The sequence below is a fragment of the Marmota marmota genome, unplaced genomic scaffold, assembly GCF_001458135.2.
Source record: "Marmota marmota marmota unplaced genomic scaffold, marMar, whole genome shotgun sequence".
NCBI classification, from domain to species: Eukaryota; Metazoa; Chordata; class Mammalia; order Rodentia; family Sciuridae; genus Marmota; species Marmota marmota.
Genome location: NW_026000119.1, coordinates 7,688,132 through 7,714,139, shown reverse-complemented (window position 1 = coordinate 7,714,139; position 26,008 = coordinate 7,688,132). Strand labels below are relative to the sequence as shown.

General features: G+C 33.5%; 1 protein-coding gene across 2 annotated transcripts in view; it reads right to left on the bottom strand.

The window, feature by feature from the left end:
- Positions 1–21,164, bottom strand: part of Cnot6l (CCR4-NOT transcription complex subunit 6 like) — a 70,674-nt gene extending 49,510 nt beyond the window's left edge. The window contains exons 1-3 of one of the 2 annotated variants that reach the window (XM_015499261.2): positions 19,809–21,164; positions 16,799–16,985; positions 15,090–15,175 (exon numbers count right to left, since the gene is read on the bottom strand). In XM_015499261.2, the coding sequence (XP_015354747.1) occupies positions 15,090–15,175; positions 16,799–16,985; positions 19,809–19,920 (385 nt within the window). In that variant the 5' untranslated portion in view covers positions 19,921–21,164. The remainder of the gene's footprint in view (positions 1–15,089; positions 15,176–16,798; positions 16,986–19,808) is intronic. The other variant, XM_048784794.1, reaches the window with a different exon arrangement.
- Positions 21,165–26,008: the final 4,844 nt, after the last annotated feature.

Here is a 26,008-nt window from a genome sequence, read left to right as displayed (position 1 = left end):
AGTCTGTCTCCCAAAAAAAAAAAAAAGTCTAGATACATAGCTCAGTAGAAAGGCACTCCTGGGTTCAATCAATACCCCTCACCACCGCCCCCAAAAAAGTTGCCTAAAGAATTAAAGTATGAAAATGACGCCTCACCAAAGGGAGAATATCGAAAAAAGAAAGTATAAAAAGGAACTAAATAGAAATTGTGAAGTAGAAAACTACAATAAAACAACAATATCTCTGGAAGACCTCAAAAGCAGTCTTAAGTAGGAAAGAAGAAGGGACTACTGACCTTGAAAATACTTCAGTTAAGCTTATACAGTCTGAAGAACAGAGAGAAAAAAATGAAAAAAGATGGATAGAGCCTCAATGATTACTGTCTACCACCAATGATACCAACATATGCATAATAGGAGTCTCAAAAGGAAGGACAGAAAAGAATAGGAAAAAAATTAAAGAAATAATGGACAAAGATTCTGTGATTTGATGAAAATCATTTGTATATATATTCATGAAGCTTAACAAACTCTAAGTAGTTTGAGATAAAAGAGATGCATACCTCAACAAATTCTAGTAAGACTGCAAGAAGTCAAGGAAAAAGAATTTTAAACATGGCAGGAGAGGTAATGAATCATGTATAGATTTTCAGGTTAACACAGCTGAGATGTCTAAAAGAAACTCACCAGTAAAGACATGCATTGACTGAAAGTAAAGCAATTTTTAAAAAGATAGCTCATTGCAAATGTAAACCAAAAGTAAGCAGGAGTAGCTGTACTCATATAAAACCCACTTTTACATCAAAAACTGTAAAAGATGACATAAAATATAAAGATTAAAGGATCAATTCAGCAAGTGGGTAACAATTATAAATGTATACACACCCAGCACTGGACCCTGCAAATATTATATATTTCTTTATAAGGAAATATTAGAACCAAAGGAAGAGACAAACTCCAATAATAATAATAGTAGTGAATTTCAATACCACATATTCATTAATGGACAGATCATCCAGAAAAAAGAATCAACAAAGAAACATCAAATTTAATCTATACCACTGGCCAATGGACATAATAGACATTTACAAAACACTTTATCCAATAGCTGCAAAATATATACTCCTTAGTACATGAAACATTCTCTAGCATAGATCATATGTTAGGTCACAAAACAAGTCTCAACAAATTCAAAAAAATCAAAATTATGTGTTTTCTCTGACCACAATGGAGAGGGACTACAGAAATTGCACAAATGCATAGAAATTAAACATCACCCTCTGAACAACCTTTTAAGAAATTAAGAAAACTAAACCTTTTTTTCAAACAAATGAAAATGAAAACAAAACATACCAAAACTTAGCAATACAGCAAAAGCAGTACTAAAAAGGAAGTATGTAGCAGTAAGAACCTATTTCAAAAAATTAGAAAAACTTTAAATATTCTTTTGATGCAACTAAATAAACTAGGAAAGAAACCAAACCCTAAAAGAGCTACACAGAAAAAAATAATAAAGGTCAGAGCAGAAATAAATGAAGACAGAAAACAACACAAAAGATCAACAAAACCAAATGTTTTCAAAATAAAAACCAATAAATTTAGATAAGATTAAGAAAAGCAAAGCCCTAAATAACTAAAAACAAAACTTAAGATGATACTGTAACTGGTACCACAAAAATATGAAAGATAATTAGGGCCTATTACAAACAAATTTATGGCAAAAAAAACTGAAAAACCTGGAAGAAATTAATAATTTCCTACATACATACAACCTACCAATAACAGGTTAACAGTGAGCAGTGAACTTGAAGTAGTAGTAAAATAAAGTCAACAACGAAAAGCCAGATCTGGAGGACTTTACTGCTAAATTCTACTAAACTTAAGAACCAGTACCAATTCCTCTCAAACTATTCCAAAAAGTTTAAAGGGAGAAAATCCTTCCAAACTCATTTTATAAGACAAGCATTACCCTGATACCAAAACCAGACAAAGACACAACAAAAAACATAGGCTACAGACCAATATTTCTGTAAAGAAAAGACACAAAAATTCTCAACAATGACTGGCAAACTGAATTCAACAACACATTAAAAAGATTTTCACCATATTCAAGTGGGTTTTATCCCAGGAATGTAAGGATGGCTCAATATATGCAAATCAACAAACATGGTATATCACATCAACAGAATGTAAGAAACCATATGATTATCTCATTGGAAGCAGAAAAAGCATTTAATAAAATTCAACATACTTTCATGGTAAAAACTCCCAATGAGGCTGGGTATGTGGCTCAAGTGGTAATGCGCTCACCTGGCATGCGCGGGGCGCTGGGTTTGATCCTCAGCACCACATAAAAATAAAGATGTTCTGTCCACCAAAAACTGAAAAATAAATATTTAAAAATTCTCTCTCTATCTTTAAAAAAAAGAGATGAACTGATAAAGAAAATGTAGGACATATACACAATAGTATATTACTTGGCCACAAAGAAAAATGAAATTATGGCATTTGCAGGTAAATGGATAGAACTAGAGAATGTCATGATAAGTGAAATAAGCCAATCCCAAAAAAAACCATCTGATAAGCAGATGCTGATCTATAATGTTGGGGAACTGGTGGGGGTGGATGAAGGAACTTTGGACTTTGCTGAGGGGAGTTAAGGGAGAGGTGGGACTGTGGAGATGGGAAGGACAGTAAAATGAGACAGACATTATTACCCTACATATGATTACACTAGTGGTGTGACTCTGCACTGTGCACAGCCAGAGGAGGGAGAAGTTGTGCTCCATTTGTGAATGTGTCAAAATGCATTCTATTGTCATATGTAACTAATTAGAACTAATTGAAAAAAATAGAAGGCAGACCAGTAGAATAGAAGAAGGGGTTGGGTGGAGGAAGGGGGAGGAAAAGAGGAGGTACTGAGGAATGAAATTTATCAAATTTTACTGTATTATTGTGTGCATGTATGAATATATTATAACAAATCCTAGTGTTATATATAATTATAATGCACCAATAAAAAGGGGGGAAAAAAGAATGGCCATTATCAAAAAGACAAATGCTGACAAGGATGTAGAAAAAGGGGGAGCTCATATACTGTGGGTGGAAATGTAAATTAGTACAACATTATGGAAAACAATATGGAAGTTTCTAAAAAAAAAAAAAACTACAAAAATAACTACCCATGTGATCAGCAACCTACTCTGGGTGTATTTCTAAAGGAAATGGTATTAGTATGCTAAGAGTCATCTGCATTTCCATGTTTATTGCAGCACTATTCACAACAGTCAAGATATAAAATCAACCTATGTTTCCATCTACACATGAATGTAAACAGATATTATTCTGCCATAAAAATGAATGAAATTCTGTCATTTGCAGCAAAATGGATAGAACTAGACGATATTATATTAAGTGAAATAAGTCTCTCAGAAAGACAAGTATCACATGATCTCATTCATTCACGGAAACCAAAAAATTGATCTCAAAAGTAGAGTAGTGGTTACCAAAGGATAGGAAGTATAAGGGGAAAGATGGAGAGAGAAGAGGATGGTTGATAAGTACCAGAATACAGCGGAAAAGGAAGAACAACTCCTAATGTTTTACAACACAGAAGGGTAGCTATACTTTACAACAATTATGTATTTCGGAAGAATCAGGTAAGAGAACTTTTAATGTTTTTAACATACAGAAATAATAAATGTTTGAGGTGACAGACCAATTACCCTGATCTGATCATTATATATCATATACATGGACTAAAATATCACAATGTACTCAAAATATGTAGAATTATATGTTAATTAAAATTTTTTTTAAAAAAAACATTTTTAAAATAACTGACTTCTCACCAGACACCATGGAATGACATATTCAAAATACTGAAAGGAAAAAAACTGTCAACTAAGACTTTATATAGAAAATACACCTTTAAAAATGAGGAGAAATTAAAACACTGCTAGATAAACAAAAATTGAATGAGTCTATCACTAGCAGACCAATCCTACAAGAAACACTAAAGAAACTCCCATTCAGGCTAAAATGAAAGGACACTGTATAATTACTCAAATCCATATAAAAAAATTAAAACTACCAGTAAAAGTAACTACATAGGTAAATAAAAAGTAAGTACAAATGTATTTAAACTTTTTCTCATACCAGGTATGAAATACAATTAGGTAATTCAATAACCATAAATCTCAGTTGATGGGCATACAACGTATAAAGATGATGTTTGTTAATATGATTAAAATTAAGTTGATATTAAGCCAAATTAGATCGCAATAAATTGAGTGTTAATTAGAATCCCACAATAACCACTTAGAGAATAACTCAAAACCACACAGCAAAAGAAATGAAAAAAATAATTAAATGGTACAATAAAAAATACACATTTAACATAAAAGACATTAACTGAAAAATAAACAAAGACATAGAAAATCGACAGCAAAAGGGCAAACGTAAATCATATTTCACCAACAGTTACATCAAATGTAATGGATTAAACTGCCTAATTAAAAAGCTAAGAGCTTTTGTTTGAATATGGTTTGTTCCCCAAAGGTCCATGTGCTACATATTAGTCCCCAATGTGGCAGTGTTGAGGTGGTAAAACCTATAAAAGGTAGAACCTAGAAGAAGGTAATTAGGTCCTAAGAAAACCACCCCTAGAAGAGATTAATGCAGCTCTCACAGGACCAAGTTATAAAACAAGGCCACCTAACATGCTTGGTCCCTTCTGCACATGGCCAATTCCCCTTGCCAGTTCTCCACCATGTTCATCCTGGCCCTTGCCAGGATAGCAGTACCTTGCTGTTTCAACTCTCCAGCCACCAGAACCATAAGCCAAATAAACCTCTTTACTTTTTAAGTTACTTGGCCTCAGATATTTTTTTACAGCAACACAAAATGGAATAAAACACAGGCAAGAAAAGAGAAAAATCTCAAGAGTGGAATCAAAAGATAGGATAGCAATAACAAAAATATCAATAATTCATCTAGGTATAAAGCAAGTGGTCTGAACACATATTAAAAACCATAGGGCAGACTGGATTAAAAACAAAGTCCAGCTATATATTACTCCTAAGAGACAAACCTAACCATAAGTACATAAAAGGCTTAAGGTACGAAACAAACATTAAGCTGAAGAGAACTGAAATAGCTATGATATTAGACAAAACAGACTGTTAAGATAAAACCCTAACAAGAAAGAAAAACACTCACTACCTAGTATCAAGGTCAATTCACCAGATACAGCAATATTAAGATGGTACCACCTTGTAAAATAATCTCTTATAAGAAAGAGTAAAAACCAAAGTACGTGGGAAATGAACAAAACCATGATTTTAAAATAAATATCTTAAACAGAATATGACAACACAATTTACAAATCTGATATAACTGACAAATATATAGCCCTAGACCTAACAATAAGAGAAACAATATTTTTTTCAGATACAAGTAAAACCTAAGAACTGATCACATACTAGGCCAACAAAAAAATCAAAGAAACAGTTCATACTGGCTATCTCATCTGTCTATAACACAATTACATTTGAAGCTAACAATAAAAAGCTATATTTTAAAGTCACACATGCATTGAAATTTTAAATATTTTAAATAACTGATGATACAAAGAAGATATGACAACCCACGTTTTTTAAAACAGACCAAAACTGTGGGAAACGGTCACGCTGAATGACTAGCATTTTTGTTCCCATGATTGATAGAGGCTCTGTTGGTCACTTTCGTAGTGACCCTAGACACTGCCCCGATCCTTGAAGTAGGAGAATATGTCTTCATGCCTAGGCTTGCCTTCCTGCAGCCCCATGGATCGAGCTACGCTCAGGTGTTCCTTTGTGATATTACCCCTTTACCCTGATTAGGATAGAATGTTCCATGGAAATGCCCTTTGTGTGTCCCCTTCTCTTGCTCTGCCTTTGGGTGTGGGCTTCCTAGATGTCAGTCAACCTACTGACGCAGACATCACAAAGCCTGACCCCTTGCCTCATTGGAATGGCTTCTCCTCAATAAAAGGGTCAGCACGCACTTGCTCTCTCTTTTTCTGGGGACCCTTAAGGTCAGAGGAGCCATCAAAGGACCCCCGAAGAAAAAGGTATCTCTGTCTCTTGTGTGATTATTTCGTGCAGCCCAGTTTCCCTGGAGTGACCCTGAGTGTTTCTGTCGCGAGGAATGCAACACAAAACCATAATGAAATACTTCCTAGCGGGACACAGCAGTACCTATCCTAGCTACTTCAAGGCTGAGGTAGGAAGAACACTTAAACTCATGAGTTGGAGGACAGCCTGGACAACACAGCCAGACAAGTTTCAAAAAACTAAAAAATAAATAAATAAAAACATTTCATCTCAAATTGAGGATGCATCAAATTATAGTCAAACATGACCATCTATAGCTTTAAATGTTTATATTTGAAGATAACTAAGTCTAAATATGAATAATCATATCCAATTTAAAATTAGATAAAAATTAAAGAAAAAAGGAACAAATAATCTTAAAAATAAAGAAATGTAAAGATGAGGATGTAGCTCAGTAGTACAACACTTGCTTATTATGTATGAGGCTTTGGATTTAATCTCCAGTACCAACCAAAAAAAAAAAAAAAGTGGGGAGTAAAACAGAATAGAAAAAGCATACCAGGAAAGTACTACAGAAACTTTCATGCAAGCAAATTAAAGTTTTTTAAAGCTGATAAATACCAATGATACAGGCACAATTCCTTCAAAATTGACTCATTAACCAGTCAAAATCCTCTTTAGTTCTCATAACTACAAATATATTAAAAAAGAAAATATTTTCCAAAAAGGATATTTTCCATAGAGAACAAACAATGTAATGATGGGGGTTTTTTAAATATTTTGTTTAGTTGTTGATGGACCTTTATTTATTTATATGTGGTGCTAAGAATCTAACCCACTGCCTCACACATACTAACTAGACAAGCGCTCTACCACTTTACAGACAATATAAATTTTACACACAACTGAATAAAAATAATAAAAAACATAGATCTACTTTATTCCTAAACATATACCTGAAAATCTTTAATGTCAGGAAAAGGAGTCCACCACGGGCCTTGTGTGGAGTCCACCACGGGCCTTGTGTTTCCTTCTGCATTCTTGGTGTATGACTGATTCAAAGGCTTATTTGTCTCCTGATACTGAGAAGGTTCTGTAGTTACTTATATAGACAACTAAATAGGTCAAAGCAACCACAGCATACTACCATGTTAACTGTTCCCCTGGAGAAGCAGGGCTAGCTTTTTGCTGCTTTTTTCACTATTTGCTTCAAAAGTGCTGAACACTTAAACCAAGATTCCTCGATTACAATGCAAACTCACTGTGTACATAGCATGCAGAGGGGCCACTTTGTGAATTTAAAATGTTCTTTGTCTCTAACCCAACCCCAGAGTCTCATGTTATTCCTGCCATTATTGATGAAATAGTAATTGGCTAATTAGCTTATTAGTAGAGTAAAATCCCACTGCCTTCACAATCCTTGATAGCTACATCAAATTAAATCCAGCAATATATAAAAACATATAATAACACAAACATTTTGGGTTTATCAAAAGAAATGTTTAAATTGAGGGGAAATGATAATTTATCACATTAACCTCTGAAATGACAAAAACAATATAATCATCAATAGATGATGAAAAGCATTTGATAAACTATCTGAACAATGAATTGCAAAGTCGGAATAAAAAGAAAATTTTTGGAATCTAAACTACTTTTATTAACCAAAATTATAGGCAAATATCACTCTTAATGTGAAACTACTAAAAGAATCCCCTTTAATATTGGAATTAATAGAAGCATGCCTGGTATTAATGATTCTAGTCAACACTATATGATATATCCAAGGTTGTACTTTAAAACAACAATAAAAAATTAAATACATAAAAATTTGAAAAAAGGGGCTGGGGTTGTAGCTCAGTGTGAGGAACTGGGTTCCATCCTCAGCACCACATAAAAATAAATAAAATAAATAAAGATATCATGTTTACCTACAATTAAAAATACTTTTAAAAAAATAATTTGAAAAGAAGAGCTATCATAGAAGTGATTATATACATATAAAATCCAAAATAATTTGCAAACAATTTTTAGAAAAAATGAGAATTTGATCAAGAAGGCTCACAATAAGACCAAAGATCTAGGGGATAGGGTTGTGGCTCAATGGTAGAGCACTTGTCTCGCATGTATGAGGCACTGGGTTGGATCCACATAAAAATAAATAAATAAATAAAGATGTTGTGTTCATCACTAAAAAAATATTGAAAAAAAAAAAAGACCAAGGACCTGGTTCAATCCCAGGGAGGAGGGGAGAGGGCTTTATATCCATATCCAAACAGCAAATAACATTGAAAACAACTTTTAAAAACATAGAAAGTTATAGTTTACAAAGTTACAAAAAATATTTTAGGGTACCTAGATACAAATCTAATAAAAGATGCACTAGGAATTAATTTTGTAATCATGTTATATGCACATATAAGCATACCACAGGAATTCTCACCTTATGCATAAAAAAAAACATCAAAAACAAACAGATGAGCAAAATTGCAGTAGAAAAAGAAGAATAGGGGAGGGGAAACAGAGGGATCATGAATGAAGTCATATTCCACACATGTATGACTTTGCTGGCCTGAACCCAGCTACTATGAATAACTATAAAGCTCTAATTTTAAAAAAAAGTGCTAGATCAGTATAGATACTAGATCAGTATACAGAAAGTGTGTAACATTTTATTTAAAGGCATTAAACACAATCTAATCTAAATAAATGGAAAAGGAGATGCCAATTTGTCCTTAAGTAATCCAGAGGGTCAATGCAATTCCAAAGTTGCATTAATAACTGGTATTAATGATTCTAGTCAACACTACATGAAATATTCTAGGCAATGCTCTAAAACAAGAAAAAAATTAAATACATAAAAATATGAAAAGAAAAACTATCAAAAAGGTAAAGTCATTGTCTATATATAAAACCCAAACTAATTCAGATTTTGCTGGCAAAACTTAACAAGTTCTTTTTTATGCCTAAGAGAGCTAAAACACCCAATCAAGATGCTGCTACAGAAAAATGTGAGAGGGCTTCATAAATGAGATATCAAGTCTTAATATAAAGCCATAATAATAATAATAACAACAACAACAACCTAGTAACTGGTATAAGGTTAGACAAACTGACCACTGGACTAGAACACAGATAATAAAAGCAGGCTAAACATAGCAAATGTCTAGAAAAGTAACTTTGCTGACTAGTGGGAAAAGGAAAAATTATTCAGTAAATGATACAGAGACAACTGGTTACTCATAGAACATAAACATGATTAGATCCTTCCCCAAACAGACCCTCATACCATATTCAAAAATCAATTCCATATGAACTAAAGAAGAGCAAAATTTCACAACTTTTAGAATGTAAATAAGTATTTCTAACAGGGTGGAGGGAGGATTTCTTTTAACAAGATACAAAACACACTAATTGATTTTAAAAAATTCAACTACTATAATCATCTACTCATTAAATGATATCAGAAAGGAAAAAGAAAAGACAAAATAGTGGGAAAAGATGCACACAAAATAGACAAAAAGTTAAGAACTCCTACAAATCAGTAAGAAACAATCCAATTGAAAATAGCTAATAGACATCAATAGTATATTTAAAGAAAAAATATTAATAGCCAATATAGGTGCTCAATCTTATTAGCAATTAGAAAGATCACAAGTATAATTAGAAACTATTTCATATTCAATAACTGCAAAACTTTTTAAAAACTTGACAACACAAAGAACTAGAGAGAAGACTGAAAAATGGAAACTATACTATTTTGGAAGTGCAGTTTTATATAACTATTTTGTAAAACATTAGCATTACCTAATAGAGCTAAGGATGCACAGACTTCTAAAACCCAACAATACCATTCCATTTCTATGAACTGTATCAGGAGACTCATACTACCTAGAATATTCATAGCTGCATTGCTTATAGAAGCCAAAAAAGAAAAAGAAAAAAGAATCTAAATATGTACAGTATAATGAATAAATTACAGCATATTCACTATCAGAATACAACAAAGCAGTGAAACAAATGATGTATAATTACATGTATGCATCTACATGGCTGAATCATTAAAACAATGCTGATTCAGCAAGACACAGGAAATTATGTTCCGGATTTCATTTATATAACATTTAAGATAAAAATAACCTCTAAAAGACAGCAGGAAGATATAAACATGAAAGAACACACAGGAAACTTAAAATGTACAGGGGAGGCCAGGTGCGATAGTGGTGCATGCCTATAATCCCAACAACGTGGGAAGCTGAGGCAGGAGGATTATAAATTATAAGCTAGCCTCAGTAAATTTATGGAGACAATCTAAAAATAAAAAACAAAAAGGACAGGGATTATAGTTCAGTGCTAAAGTGTCCCTGGCTTCAATTCCCAGTGCCAAAAAAAAAAGTCTTTGGGATCTATGATTATGCCTATAAATCTATATATTTCCCTATAAATCTCACCAATAAAACTATTCTATCATGTTTTTAATTATCCCAATCAGAAAGGTAAAAAAATGGAACTGAGTATAATTAGAATTTGCATTATACCCTCTCATATGAACTACAGGATATAATATCATAAAAAAGAAAAGTTTTATTGTTGTAACTTCCAGAAGTTCACTTATAACACAGTAATAACACTTTACCTCCTGAATTAGTAATAATTACATTTTTCAAGTGTTTTGTTGTTGTGCTTTATTTTTTGGTACTGAGGATTAAGCCTAGGGGTGCTTAACCACTAAACCACATCCCTAGCCCTTTAAATTTTATTTAGAGATAAGGGTCTGAATTATCTGAATTCCTCAAACAACCTACCCTCAAATACACACTCCCCAGATCTCAAAATAGAATTTCTAAAAATAAAAAGAATTTCTAAAAATTAGTTTGTTGAGCCAAGATGATCCAAACATTATTAAAAGCTCAGTATCTGTGTTTCTAAGGAAGAAAAGAAAATAGAGAAAAGACACCCCTCTTTCAGTTTCAATACAAAAATAAAATCACTGACTCCCATTGTTTCTTTTAAGGATATCACAGTGCTATTTTAAATGAAACATTCACTTTTCTTTTTCTTTCTTTCTTGACAAGAAGAACCACAATATGGCTACTAAGATTGATTTAGAAATTACTTCAAGTTTTACATTCCTAAGTATATAAAGTTGTGATTTGTTACAAACATTCCTTCTATCACTTCATTAGGGCATTCTTGATTTTGTCAATTTCTTTTTTTTTTTTTTTTTTTTTTTTTTGGTACTAAGGATTGAACCCAGGAATGCTTTACTACTGAGCCACATTACCAGCCCTATTTTTTGAGACAGGGTTTCCCTAAATCACTTAGGGTCTCACTAAGTTGCTACAGTTGGTCTCAAACTTGTAATCCTCCTGCCTCAGCCTCTCAAGTCACTTGGATGCACCACTGTACCTGGCTATTATCTTACAGTTTTTAAAAAGGCAGGAAGATTTTGTTTTTTCTTTTCTGAACATATATTTCTCTTTCATAGTGGATCATCTGAATACAAAGTGGCACTGACTGAAAATTACACAAATTCTCAAAGAAGAGAAAAGGGCTGAATATAGTCAGGTGAGCATTCCTAAAGGTCAGATTGAGCATTCCTAATATGAAAATCACAAAATGGAAATGCTCCAAAGTCAAAAACATTTTAACACTGACATGATGCCACAGGTGGAAAGTTCCATATCTGACCTCATGTGATAGATCACAGTAAAAATGAAGGTGCACTAAAAATACCATATAAAGCCAGGCACAATGGCACAGGTCAATAATCCCAACCAGTCAAGAAGCTGAGGCAGGAGGGTCACAAATTCCAGGCCAGCCATGGCAACTTAGCAAGAGCCTTCTCAAAAATAAAATTAAATAGGCTGGGATATGGCTCAGCAGTAGAGTACCCCTGGGTTCAATTCCCGCTACTTCCACAAAAAGAAACACACACACACTATATAAAAATATCTTGGTTGTGCTATGTGTATAAGATGTACATGAAACATAATTGACTTATGGTAGACTTGGGTCTTATCTCCATGGTATCTCATTACATCCGTTTACATACTTCAAACCCTGCCCTAAATCCAAAACCTAAAACACTACTCAACCTATGTACACCACAGAACAAATTGAAGTTTAATGAAAAGGCATGAACAAAGTTCAGTTACAGTTGGTGAAGCAGAGATGGTACATGACATATAAAGCAGACTTCTAAGAGACCTTAATGAATATGTATTAATAGAGTTTAAAAGGCCACTACAATGGAAGGCCAACCAAAGACAATCGTTTTAGGACTAATATCATGCTAGTAAAATCGAATGAAAAAGCTGGGCATGGTGGCACACACCTGTAATGTCAGTGGCTCAGAAGGCTGAGGTAGGAGGACTGTGAGTTCAAACCAGCCTCAGCAAAAGCAAGGCACTAAGCAACTCAGTGAGACCCTGTCTCTAAATAAAATACAAAACAGGGCTGGGGATGTAGCTTTGTGATTGAGTGCCCCTGAGTTCAATCCCCAGTACCTGCATCCCCCACCAACCAAAAATTGAATGAAAAATATTCAGAATATCCATTCAGTTGATACTTAGTTTAAATTTCCTAAGAACACAAGAACACATCTGTGTTAGTCAAGCTTCCATGACTGTGACCAAAAAAAAACTGACAAAAAACGATGTAGAGGATGAAACATTTATTTTGGTCAGGGTTCCAGAGGTCTAGTCCATGGCTGGCTGAGTCCATTGCTCTGGGACCAAAGCATGGCAGCACATCATGGCGGAAGAACATGGTGAAAGAAGTTGTTCCCCTCTTGGCAACCAAGAAATACAGCCAGGGAGAGGAGTGAAGGGGCTGTACGGGCACAGAAGGTACCTTCAGGGACCTACCTCCTCCAGCCATGCCCAACCTGCCTAGTTACTATCTAGTCAGTCCACTCAAAGTAGGACAGACTGCTCAGGTTACTACTTTCATAATCTAATCATTTGACCTCCAAACATTCCTGCATTAACATAGAAGCTTTGGGGAACACTTCTTATCCAAATCATAATACATTTCTATGCAAGATAATATGGAATTGATTCATGAAAAATAAAAATCGGCCAGGCAAGGTGCTGCAGGCCAGCAATCCTAATAGCCCAGGAGGCTGTAGTAGGAGAATCACTACTCAGCAATTTAGTAAAGCCCTAAGCAACATAGCAAGACCCTATCTCAAAATAAGAAATAAAAATAAAAGGGCTGGGGACATGTCTCAGTGATTAAGTGCCCCTTGGTTCAATTCCTGGTACCAGACAAGAAAAAGAAAAAATGTTAACATTACTTTTTAGGAAAACTGCCTGGTACAAAAGGTAAGTTTGCTAGGTTCAATTATAAATTATTTATTTATCACTGATGTACTATCAATATCAAAAGAAAAAAATAGCTGTTCTGATTAATGTGTAAAGAAATAAGGGTTCTGGGGCTGGGGTTGTGGCTCAGCGGTACAGCACCTGCCTAGCATGTGCAAGGCCCTGGGTTCAATCCTCAGCACCACATAAAAATAAATAAATAAAGGTATAAAAAAATAATAATAATGGTTCTAAAGACAAAGAACTATAATTATTATAATCAGTAGGAATCTGTGAATTTTATATTTTATGAATCCAACATTATTAAAAAAAAAAACCATTTCATAATTTCTTTACAAAAAGGAATAGACTTGTTCCTACTCTACCTCTTGCTGCACCATACTCTTTTAACTATATAATAAGATTTAACATATAGGAAAAAACAGAAAAATGTCTTAACCATTAAATCTCAAATGTCCTGGACTATTACCATTAAATCTCAAATGTCCTGGACTAATCCTCAGAAAATATTTTCAATAAAGTATTTTCCTTCTCCACTTCAACATTACAAAAAAAATACCAGTAAAATCCTATGGATCAACTATAAGCATGATATTCAGGCCATCCATTTAACCATCTAATTTATGAAAATATAACAGTAAGCCTAATATTTCTGCATTTTAGCCAATAATATCAGTATTCTTTCCATTCTCACTTAAACATCATTTGCAATGCTACATTATAGAATATAAAAAATACAAATAGATCATTTTCATGGAGACTCATAATCTTTGAGAAAGGAAAACAAATCTAAAAGTATACACTTTATAAAACTTTGATGTTTATTCTTCACAAGCACAGAATAAAATGTTTAGTACAGTGCATTTGTATTTAGTCCTCTGTTAAAAAATAAACTCTTCTTCATATGCAAATTTCATTATATATATGATATGAGGATGACTTTCATCCCAAACTAAGCAAAATTCAAAGTCTCAGGAGCATAAATTTATCTGGGTTTTGTTTTTTTGTTTTTTTTTTTTTTTAGTTGTTGACAGACCTTCATTTTATTTATTTGTATGTGGTGCTGAGTATCGAACCCGGTGCCTCACACATGCTAGGCAAGTGTGCTACCACTGAGCCACAGCCCCAGCCCAGGAGCATAAATTTTTGATTAATGTATTTTACTTAAAACAATTACACTAATCAGATACAGCTAATTTTTACTGTTTTAATGTTTTCCCTCTTGTAATCATATAATGTGTCATTATTTTATCTAGTGCATTAAAAACTAAACACGGGGCATTTGGACTATGGTTTACGATAAAGTCATCCTAAAAGAGCGGGTGTGGGGAACTGCAGCATTAATTTAAAGTATCTCCACACAGTGAAACTCAATTTCTGCAATTAATGTGCTATAGTTACAGTAATAATAAAAAGAAAAAATATCTTCTCTAAATAATTTTAGAGTTTTATACAAAATTAAAGTACATAAACAAAACAAAAAACGTTTCCCAACAAGTTTGTTTAAGATGATGACATTATGCTGAAATCTGGAAGCTAAATTCGATACCCAAAAAACTACTTTTCTTAAAATGACACTAAAATTTTTCGGTTATACAATAACCAAAATGGCCTTTAAGGGCTCAGAACACCTTAACACTCAGTGTTAAAACTCTCTTTAAAAAAAAAAAAAAAAAAAAAAACTCACCTTTCAAACCTAGAGTTTGTAGCTGGAAGAGCCGACCAAGTTCATAAGGCAAAACCCGTAACAGATTGTTATTTAAAAGCAATTCCCTGTTTAAAGAAAAAAAAAATTTGTTTCAGTTTAATATACTAGGCTTTATTAATTTCCACATTTGCCATTTTTTTTAATGAAAATATTTTATTTTTATGTGTTGCCGAGGATGGAACCCAGTGCCTCATGCATGCCAGGTGAGTGCACTACCACTTGAGCCACATCCCCAGCCCCACATTTGCCATTCTTAACTTTCTAACATACCATGAGTGATATTTACATTCAAAGCATCTGTCTATACTAATCCAAAACTGCTGTGCAACATTAAAAGTACTACAAAATGTGCAACTGCCACAATTAACAGTGTTTCTATGATTTCCTCATTTCCCAGCACAAATTAAAGTCAGGAGTATAGGAACTGCACATCATTCTCATGCTAAATCCATGCTCTCTTCTCTCACCCAAAATGCCTGTCATATGCAAATCAGAGTGACAAATACCATTAGTTTCCAACTGAAACCTAGTTTAATTTATAGAAAAAAAAGTTAAGTTTTTTACACAAACTTTAGGAATAAACCACAATGAATGGCCAATAACCTGCGTGATTTTTATAAATGATTACAATCTATGTCAAAGTACTATGAAAACAAAAAAAGAAAAAAGAAAGAACAAGTTAGCGTATCACAGAAGTAAAAGGTAACTAAATAGAAAACATGAAAAGACAAGTACTCTGATAAACAAGAGAACAGAACATATGACACAGAACATAAACATTAAAGCACAGGATGGAATATATAACAATAAGATATAATAGATAAGATCTAGGTTCATGATTATGAAATTTCGAGAGAACTATAGAAAAAATAAAGAGCACCTTCATTAGTAGATGACCAGAAAAACGAAGACAAAACCAATAAATCAGTAAGGGATGATAAACAACAAAATTCTGTTTAATTTTTAACATATCACAGTAATTTTTTAAAATTATTACTCAACAGATAAGATACAAAAGCAATGTTTATTTTCACTGGCAACATTTATATAAGGTCTTAAGATTCCTGAAAATTTTTCTCCTATGAAGAAATTCTTACAGGATCCTGAAAGAACTAGAAATAAACCTATTTTGTCAGGCTTTCCAGTTCCCTTAAAGAGCTGTAATATAAAATATAAATATACTGTCTTATATAATAGTTATGTCCCTAAAAATTTTGTTTATAAGCAAACCAATTTTTCCAATTATTTCTGATTAGTTATATCAGACTTGATCCTAAGTGAGACTTACTAAATATTTTAATCTCACCCCACTTCAAGTCTGTATTTCATTGAAGTGATTTTGACAAAGGAAGAAAATTTCTTTTGACAAAGGAAGAAAAAGAAATGTCTAATGGAGACCAAATCAAGCACTGTACTTAAAATTCAATCTTCACAAAGATGTAGAAATCCCACTATAAAATGAGTAACATCCAGGGCTGGGGTTGTGGCTCAGCAGTAGAGCGCTCGCCTAACACATGCATGGGCCTGGGTTGGATCCTCAGCACCACATTAAAAAATAAATAAATAAAGGTATTGTGTCCAACTACAAATAAAAAATAAATATTTCAAAAAATGAGTAGTATCCCATATTTTCATTTGGCAAATTTAGAATTTTATATAGTAAGTCACATCTGTAAGCATTTCCTCACCTGAGAGACACCATGTTTCCTAGTTCTGCTGGTAAACTTCTGAGTTTATTGGATGACAGATCCAGGTAAACCAGATTATGAAGCTTGGCAATATCAGGTGGAATGCGACTAAGGAAATTGTCATTTAGGTGCAATGCCGTCAAGTGTGTCAATGACCAAAGTGATGTACTTAAGCTCCGCACTCTACCTGAAAGGCAAAATATTGATGCATAAAACTCCAGGCCCAAGAAAAAGGTTGAGTCACAAGGACTAAAATATGACAGCAGGGGCTGGGGCTGCAGCTCTGTGGCAGAGCACTTGCTTAGCACGCGTGAGGCACTGGGTTCGATCCCTAGCACCACATCAAAATAAACAAATAAAATAAGCTAGGCACAGTGGCACACACTGTAATACCAGCAGCTCGGGAGGATGAGGCAGGAGGATTGTGAGTTCAAAGCCAGCCACAGCAAGAGAGAGGGACTAAGCAACTCAGTGAGACCCTGTCTCTAAGTAAGTTACAAAATAGGACTGGGGATGTGGCTTAGTGGTCAAGTGCCCCTGAGCTCAATCCCTGGTACCAAAAATAAATAAATAAATGAAGGCATGCTGTCCATCTACAACTACAAAAAAAAATTTTTTAATTTAAAAAAAAAAGTGATAGCAGCAGCTGCACACAAATATTTTATCTTTGACATTTTAATTTTGTGTTTAAGGTCAAATAATTGCTTCTAAACACACCCAACCATACTTTAATTTCTCGTCACTTTCACCCAATAATCCCTCTTTCCCATAGACCTTCCATGTATTCAGTGAGTTATGGCAAGATGTAGAGACCATTGGAGTAAGATCTCATGGATAAAATGAAGCTAACTGAGCAAGTGGTAGAAGAATCTTGACTTTTTTTTTTTTTTTTTTTTCAAGTCTGACTCCATACTAAAGTTTTTCTCACATAGTCCATGAAAATTTTTACTGCAAGGTTTGTCCATTTCAAAGATCTGGATTAGTCTACAAACTTTAAAACAAGAATAAACTACTATATAATTTAGAATGAACCTTAGATCAGCCATCAGAAAAACCACTGTATTGCCAAAGGAATCTTCTTCTGATCTTGCAATTAGAGATTAAGAACTCTGGTTTAAGATTTTTTGCATTAAAAGTAACATCCTCAAGAAAATAGTTCCACGTCTAGCTTTATCAATCAGCAACTGATACCTAGAATAGAACATACACTAGATCATAAGACCTGGCTCAGAGTTCTGCTTTTTATCATTTATTAGCTACATAAGTCCAGACAAATCATTTGGCCTCAGTTCATATAAGATGAGATCCTGTCTTACCTATCATGCCTACAGTAAGTATTAATTGTACAAAATAATTTATTTGAAGACTCCTTTACAAAAGTAAAGTGATATTTTAATTATATATCATTTTTCATTATCATTCCCAAAGGGGAAATATTATTTCATATAGCTATTGAGGAGTAGATTCACTTTTAACTTCTGTCCAGGTTCTTTCTACCACAGGTTCTTTCCTGCTATCTATAATCAAACTTATAATGTCAACTAAAATTTTGTATTTTAATTGTTAAACAAAGTTTTCAAGTGAAGAGACTCTAGGTAAGAAAGAAACATATTTCAGTTCTACCCAGGGTTTAACCAAGTGTTTCTCCATACAGAAATTCTGCTCCTTGGGGGACTTTGACAATGTCTAGAAACATTTGTGGTTTTCATAACTACAGTGTACTACTGGTTTCTAATAGGTAGACATCAGAGATGCTACTAAGCATCTTACAATGCATACAACGACCCTCTACCACAATAAATTATCAGGTCCAAAAGGTCAATATGCCAAGATTGACAAACCCTGCATTAACCTAATAGGATCTGAAGGATTTGCTCATGTATATTCTTTTGACTGCCAAACTGTCATCCACCCAGTTACCTTTTAGCTACATGTATGAGTTATTCTTGCCATGCTTGCCACTGATATTACGATGTGAGTTTAACTCTTCCAAACAAAAGCCTACTGGGAAAAATCACATCCCATATAATCTGCATTATAGCAGTTCAGAAAAGAAAAACATTTCTTACAATCTATTTTTTACTTTGTAATAATTTTAGAATTACACAAAAGTTACCAAAATAATACAGGGAGTCATATCTCTTACTCCTCATTTTACAATCTTACATTACTATGGTGAACTTTGCAAAACCAGGAAACCAATATTGGTATATTACCGTTAACTAAAATCTAGACTTTATTTGGATTTCAACAGTTTTTACACCTTTTTGTTCCAGGATTCAACTCCAGCTACTATTTTGTATTTAGTCATCATATCTCCTTAATTTCCTCTGGTCTATGGCAGTTTTTCATTCTTTTCTTGTTTTTCACAACCTTGATAATTTTGAGGCTTAGTAGTGGGTATTTTGTAGAATGTACTTCAGTTTGAGTTAGTCTGATGTTATATTCTATTTTAACAAATCCCAAACATTTATTGAGGTCTTGTAACACAGTAATCATGTATTTGTTAGAATAGCTTCAATTCAAACCTTCAAAGAAGTTTTCCTAGCTGGGGATGTGGCTCAAGTGGTAGCGCGCTTGCCTGGGCATGCGTGTGGCCCGGGTTCGATCCTCAGCACCACATACAAACAAAGATGTTGTGTCTGCCACCAAAGAAGTTTTCCTTCTTTACCAACACTTAAGTGACAGGAGGATGGCAAAAATTTTAATTTGCCAAAATTACTCTGAAAGAATCAAACAAAATCTATTATATCACAAAACCTGGTTTTACTTAGAATCTGAACTTCCAATAATCCTCAATTCCAGATGGTAACTCTTACTCAAGGTAATTGATCTCAAAGAAAGGGTGGGAACAAAGATACTTAGTAACAGATTTAAAAAAAAAAAAAAAACTAGTACCTTGGCATTCTTGTATACTTTCAATTAGTCCACCTAATTAAAATCAAAATAGCAATACCCTTATTCATTTGTACTAGTATATCTCAAATAAAATGCTTCAGATTCCACTCACCCGAGATTTCTAATTCTGCCCAGTGAGATTTTTTCCCATTGGCTACCTCCTCCGCTGACATGATGGTATAAATTCTGCGAGGATCTGGAGGATCATATTTTTCCTTTGGCATCCCTATTAGTCTGTGAAAAAAAAGGTCATCAATAATTACTATAGTCTTCTAGAGAAAATGAGATGAAAAGTTTTCTTTTTCTCTCCCACTGCCAGGCTACTAAGTCTTTTTATACTAAAAATTCTCATTTGAGGAAAACTTATCATCTAAGCATGCTAGACTCTTGTAGGAAAACATTAAAAGACACCTAAAGTAAAATGCAAACAAGCAATGACTCTAGACTTCAAAGAGGACATTATAGTTGGTTCTTAATTCCTTCCCCTTCATTTAGATGCACTGCTTTCCTAGATAGCCTGACCTTACAGTGTCCTAAATATATTAGTCTAAAAGAATCAGAATAAATAAGAATCTCTTATTTCTTTCAGTGATATTTCAGATATCAGATCAGTACATGACACCCCCCTTGACCAGAGAATAGTTCAAACGCATTCTATGCTTATGAGAAAAGCAGACTTTTCTCTCCTTCTGATCATAAATAAAAAAGAATATATAGTCCAGACTGCTGAGAGCAATCCTTCAACAAAGAGAAGGAACACCAGCTGGAGAAAACAGTTTTAGAAAACAGAGAAAGCTGCACGCTTCAAGGAATCACACCTATGGTAATCCCAATAAAGCCAGTATCTATTTCCCTTACTAAGGTAATTTGTGTTATGGTTTCTGATACTTTCTCTCAAAAGCATTGTAATTTGGATGATTACATTTCTTGGTTTGACAGTCTTAATTTATATCTGTTCTTCTAAGGTAATTATTAATATCACTCTTTCTTTACTTTCAAAGGTTTCCAATTGGATAAGTTACATGGCCACCTTGATCAAAATTAATATTATGCAGTCTTTTTCATAATCACAACACAATCATCAATGATGACCAACTACTCCACTATTCAAATGTGACACATACAAAGTAAATGACAAACGGCCCTAACGTAACCTATTCAAGAAGTCCAATATAAAAATTACTGCTTTGGCAAAAGGAAGAAAATAAATTCACTTCAGATCTAACAAAGTATAACAAATGATACAAAGTTCTGTGCCTAATTAAACTGCTGCATATCATCTGCAATTGCCATGTATTTGTAGTTGGTTCGTCTTTTATATTTTCACACACACAACCCTAAACCAAGTGTCCGAATTGAGACTATTTCTAAGTAAAATTTAGATTTAATATTCTGAATGGAAGACTTTGTTGTCTAAAATTTGTTACATGTAGAGAATACAGAAAATACTATTCCATTATGAATTTTAGCAGTTTTTTTTCCTAGTTTTCTGAAGAATGACAATGATATTTTGATGAGGATTTTTAGTGAATAAGTATATCACTTTTGGTTATGATCATTTTAACAATATTAATTCTGCCTACCCATGAACGTGTGAAGTCATTTCATTTTCTAGAGTTGTTCTCAATGTCCTTCAGTGTTCTATGATTTTCACTGTAGAGGTCTTGTTACATTTATTCCTAGGTATTTTATTTTTGAGGTTCTTGTGAACAGGATTGTTTTCCTGATTTCTTTTTCAGTGAATCCGTTATTGGTATGTTGGAAAATTATTGATTTTTGTATGTTGAGTTTGTATTTTGCTACTTTTCTGAATTTATTAGTTCTGGCAGTCTTAAGGTGGAGCTTTCTAGATTCCAAATGTAGGATCAAATCATCTGCCAACAGTAATAATTTGACTTTGTACTTTCCTGTTTATATCCCTTCCTATTTGTATTTCCTTCCCTTGCCTAATTACCCTGGCTAAAATTTCTAGTACTATACTGAATAGGCATCATGAGAAGAGACATCCTCATCTTGCTTCTGACTTTAGAGGAAATGCTTTCGATTTTTCTCCATTCACCATGATGTTGGCTTTCAATTTATCAAATATAGACTTTCTGATGTTGAGGCAAGTTCCTTCTATTCCTAGTTTCCTCCATAGTTTTATTATGCAGAATATTGTTGAAGGCTCTCTCTGCATCTATTGAAGTGACAATGTGATGATTTTGTCCTTAATTCTATTCATATAGAGAATTACATTTATTTACTTATTTATTTTAATTACATTTATTGACATGTATGTTGAACCATCCTTGCATTCCTGGAATGAAACTAATTTGGTCATGATATACAATCTTCTTAATATGTTCTTGAATATGACTAATTTTTATTAATGATTTTTACATGTAATGCTTTCAGGGATATTGGTCTGTAGTTTAACTCATTAATGTGTCCTTATCTGGTTTGGTATCAGGGTGAGACTGGCTTCACAAAACAAATTTGTAAGTGTTCCACCTCTTTCATGGAATAATCTGAAGAGCACTAACATTAGTTCTTCCTTACAGACCTGGGTAGAATTTAGCTGAGTATCCATCTGGTCCCAGGTTTTAGAAGGCTTTTTATTGCTGCTTCAATCTCATTGTTTATTATTGATCACTTTAGGTTTTCTAAATTCCTCTTGGTTCAACTTTGATAGGTTATGTGTCTAGGAATGTATGCATTTCTTCTAGATTTTCCAATTTATTGGAGTATAAATTCTCAGAGTAATCCCTAATGATCCTCTAGATTTCTGTGATATCTGTGGTAATATCTCCTTTTTCATCTCTAATTTTATCAATTTGGGTCTGTTCTCTGTTTCTTTTGGTTAGTTTGGCTAAGGATTTATTAAAGAACTAACTCTTTGTTTCACTGATCTTTTGTATTTTTTTTTAATTCTCTATTTTATTTCAGATTGGTCTTAATTATTCCCCTCCTTCTACTGGTTTTGAAATTGGTTGTCTCTTGTTTGTCTAGGGCTTTAAGATCAATCAATAGATTCTTTATTTGGGGTCCATCAGATTTTCTTATGTAGGCACTTAGAGCTATAAACTTTCCTCTTAGAACTGCTTTCATAGTGTCCCAAAGTTTCTGGTATGTTGTGTCACTATTCTGGTTTGATTCCAAAATCTTTTAAATGTCTCCCCTGACTACTTCTATGACTCATTCATCAATCAAAATGATATTGTTCAATCCCCATGTGTTTATATAGTTCTGTAGTTTTTCTTGATGTTGACTGATAACTTCATTCCATTTTAATATGGTAAGATGCAAGGAATTATATCCGTTTTTTAATATTTGCTAAGAGTTGCTTTGTAGCCTAATATGGTCTGTTTAGATAAGAAAAATATGATCTACTTTGAACAAGGTTTCATGAGCAGCTGAGACGAAAGTGAATTCAGTTATTGTTGGAGGAAATATTCAAAAGATGTCTATTAAATCCATTTAATTAATAATTTGGGGGTTTGAAGATTATTTACAGAGTTTAGAGTAGATGACCTATCTACTAGAGAGAAAGGTATATTGAAATACTCTATTATTATACTGGAGTCAAGTCTGCAAGTCAAGTAGGGTCTAAAAAGCAAAATAATATTAATAAGGACATAGAGTCAGAAATCTCTCTTGGATTTGATTAAAATGCCAATAGAAACACAAGCCTTAATCCTTTAAAACGAACTTATGTAAGTTAAAACATTTTTAATTTGGGTTAATTCAGTAATTTAGTAGCGACTATAGTTCTGATGATCACTATTGCCTCAAACATCAGGTTTTCAACTGTAGTATTAAAAATTAGAGGACTCAAATGCAGGGAATTAACATTATTTTTCCATCAGGTTCTCAGTATCAACATTTCACCTTGTAAGCATATTACAAAACCCTATTTCAAAATAACAAAATGTATCATTTAAATGATAAATAATCATTTCAAATGCACCTAGCAAATCACACTGCCTACTGTAGATTCATACTGACAAAATTAAACATTTAGCTGGACGTGGTAGCAAACGCCTATAATCACAGTAACTTGGGAGGCTGAGGGAGGAGGACTGCAAGTTTGAGGCCAACCTCAGCAACTTAGTGAGGCCCTAAGCAACTTAGCAAGACCGTGTCTCAAAATAAAAAATAAAAAGGGTTGGGGATGTAGCTCTTGGGTAAAACACCACTGGGTTCAATCACCAATACCCACAATTAAAAAGATTAAAAATTGATAGAATTCAAAAACTAGTTTACACTACAAGATAAAGAAAAATTTAATTATCAATTTCATTCCACTTCCCTTCAATGGGCTCTGAATGAGACTGCTCTTTCATTACCTATTTAGTTAAAGTCTACAGATGATAAATAAGTACAAACATACAAAAAAGAACTTCATTCCGAGTTTTCCCAACATCTGCAGCTTCTGTGACTACTCTAAACAAAATAAAACCTATATTTTATGATGGTAAAGTCACTCAGTCATTAGGAGGAAAACAGCTCTTGGAGTTTTGGAGTCTCGTATTTCTGACCAGTTTAACATTTATTCAAGAAATATTTATTGCACAGCTACCACCATCATATACTATATTGAGGAGTAGGGCTTCAAAGTGAACAAAATGGACAATTGTATAGTCCTCAGGAAGCATATACCACTTTTGGTGAACAAGATGGACAACCGTGTAGTCCTCAGGAAGCATATACCACTTTCACGGTATTACTTGAAAAAGAAAGTTATAGAATATTTTACATTTAAATAATTGTATTCTTATAAAGAAGGGTAAGAGTGATGAAAAATAGATAACATGTAGAATACTCAAGGACAGGTGGAAAGAGTAGAGTTCCCAGGACAATAACAAATTTTAAATGGTCTATATTGGGGAATGGGACTAAGATAACTAAATTAAACACATAACAGTATATTTAACTTAGATGAAGATGTTACTGGTTATTATATAACTTTACAAAAGTAATCCAGAAGTAATTTTATGTGAATGAGAGATAATTGCAGAAATCTTCAGGATCTGAAAAGGGGTGAAGGAGTGGTCTATTTGTCATGGATGGGGAAAGGAGAAAGGTAATGGCTCAGTGGTTGAGTGCCCCTGAGTTCAATGCCTAGTAGCCAAAATAAAAGTTCTACAAGAAAACATAAGAAAAAAATGACCTTGCATTAGGCAAAGATTTCTTAAAAGTATAACAAAAAGCATGATCTAAAAAACTAGATTTCATAAACATCTAAAACTTCTACTTGAACAATTAATGAAAGGTCATAATATTGAGAATATATCCAAAACACATCTGAGAAACACATAAGAATATATGAAGAACTTACAAAAAAAAAAATACCAAGGAGCTATAACTCAGTATTAAGAGCACTTGGCTAGTACATGGAAGGCCCTGCATTTGATCCCCAGCATCCAGGGATAAAAATTCACACAAAATTTGAAAAGATTCTTCACCAAAGAAGATACATGGGCAGCAAATAAGCACGAGGAATAACATTCAAACATTAGGCATCAGGGAAATGCAACTCAAAACCACAGTGAAATACCATCACACACCTATTAAAACTGACAAACCAGGGACAGTATTACATGCCTATAATCCCCAACATCCAATGCTGACAAAGATTTGGCACGTGCACATGTGTGCGTGCACACACATACCACACTCACATACACACACACAGCTGAGTCCTAAAGAATGAAAAGGAATCAGAATTTCCCTCATGGAAAGATTGGCGAATGAGGCAGAGATAGACAAGGCAAAAACAAAAAAAGGCACCAAGATAATATACAACATGATAAGAGGAACAAGTGTAGTATTTCAGGATTGCTTAAAATATCACTGGAGCCAGCACAGGGTATTGTATTGGTAAGCAAAATACAGATAGAGAAAGCTTTAAAAATCTGTTTATTCCTGACTCTTTGCTATTGATCATTTTATTAATATGAAAAACTTTCACCCATAAAAGTTTAATAATAAACATGAAACTACCATTCCTAGAGTCACCTTCCTTCGTTCCCTTTTACTTCTGCTCAACAGTGTTTCTTCTAGTAGAACATCAAAATGGGTCTATATCCTTTACTGCTTCAGTTGTCACATTCTTAAAGAAATTACAGCTGGACATTGTAGCACATACCTATAATTCCCAGGACTCCACAGGTTAAGGAAGGAGGATCTCAAGTTCAAGGCCAGCCTGGGCAATTTAACAAGACTGTTAAATTTAATTAATTTTTTTAATTAAAAAAAAAAAGTTGCAACATATTAAATTTTGATTTAATTTATTATGATTTCCTCCCCTCTTTTTTTTTTTGGGGGGGG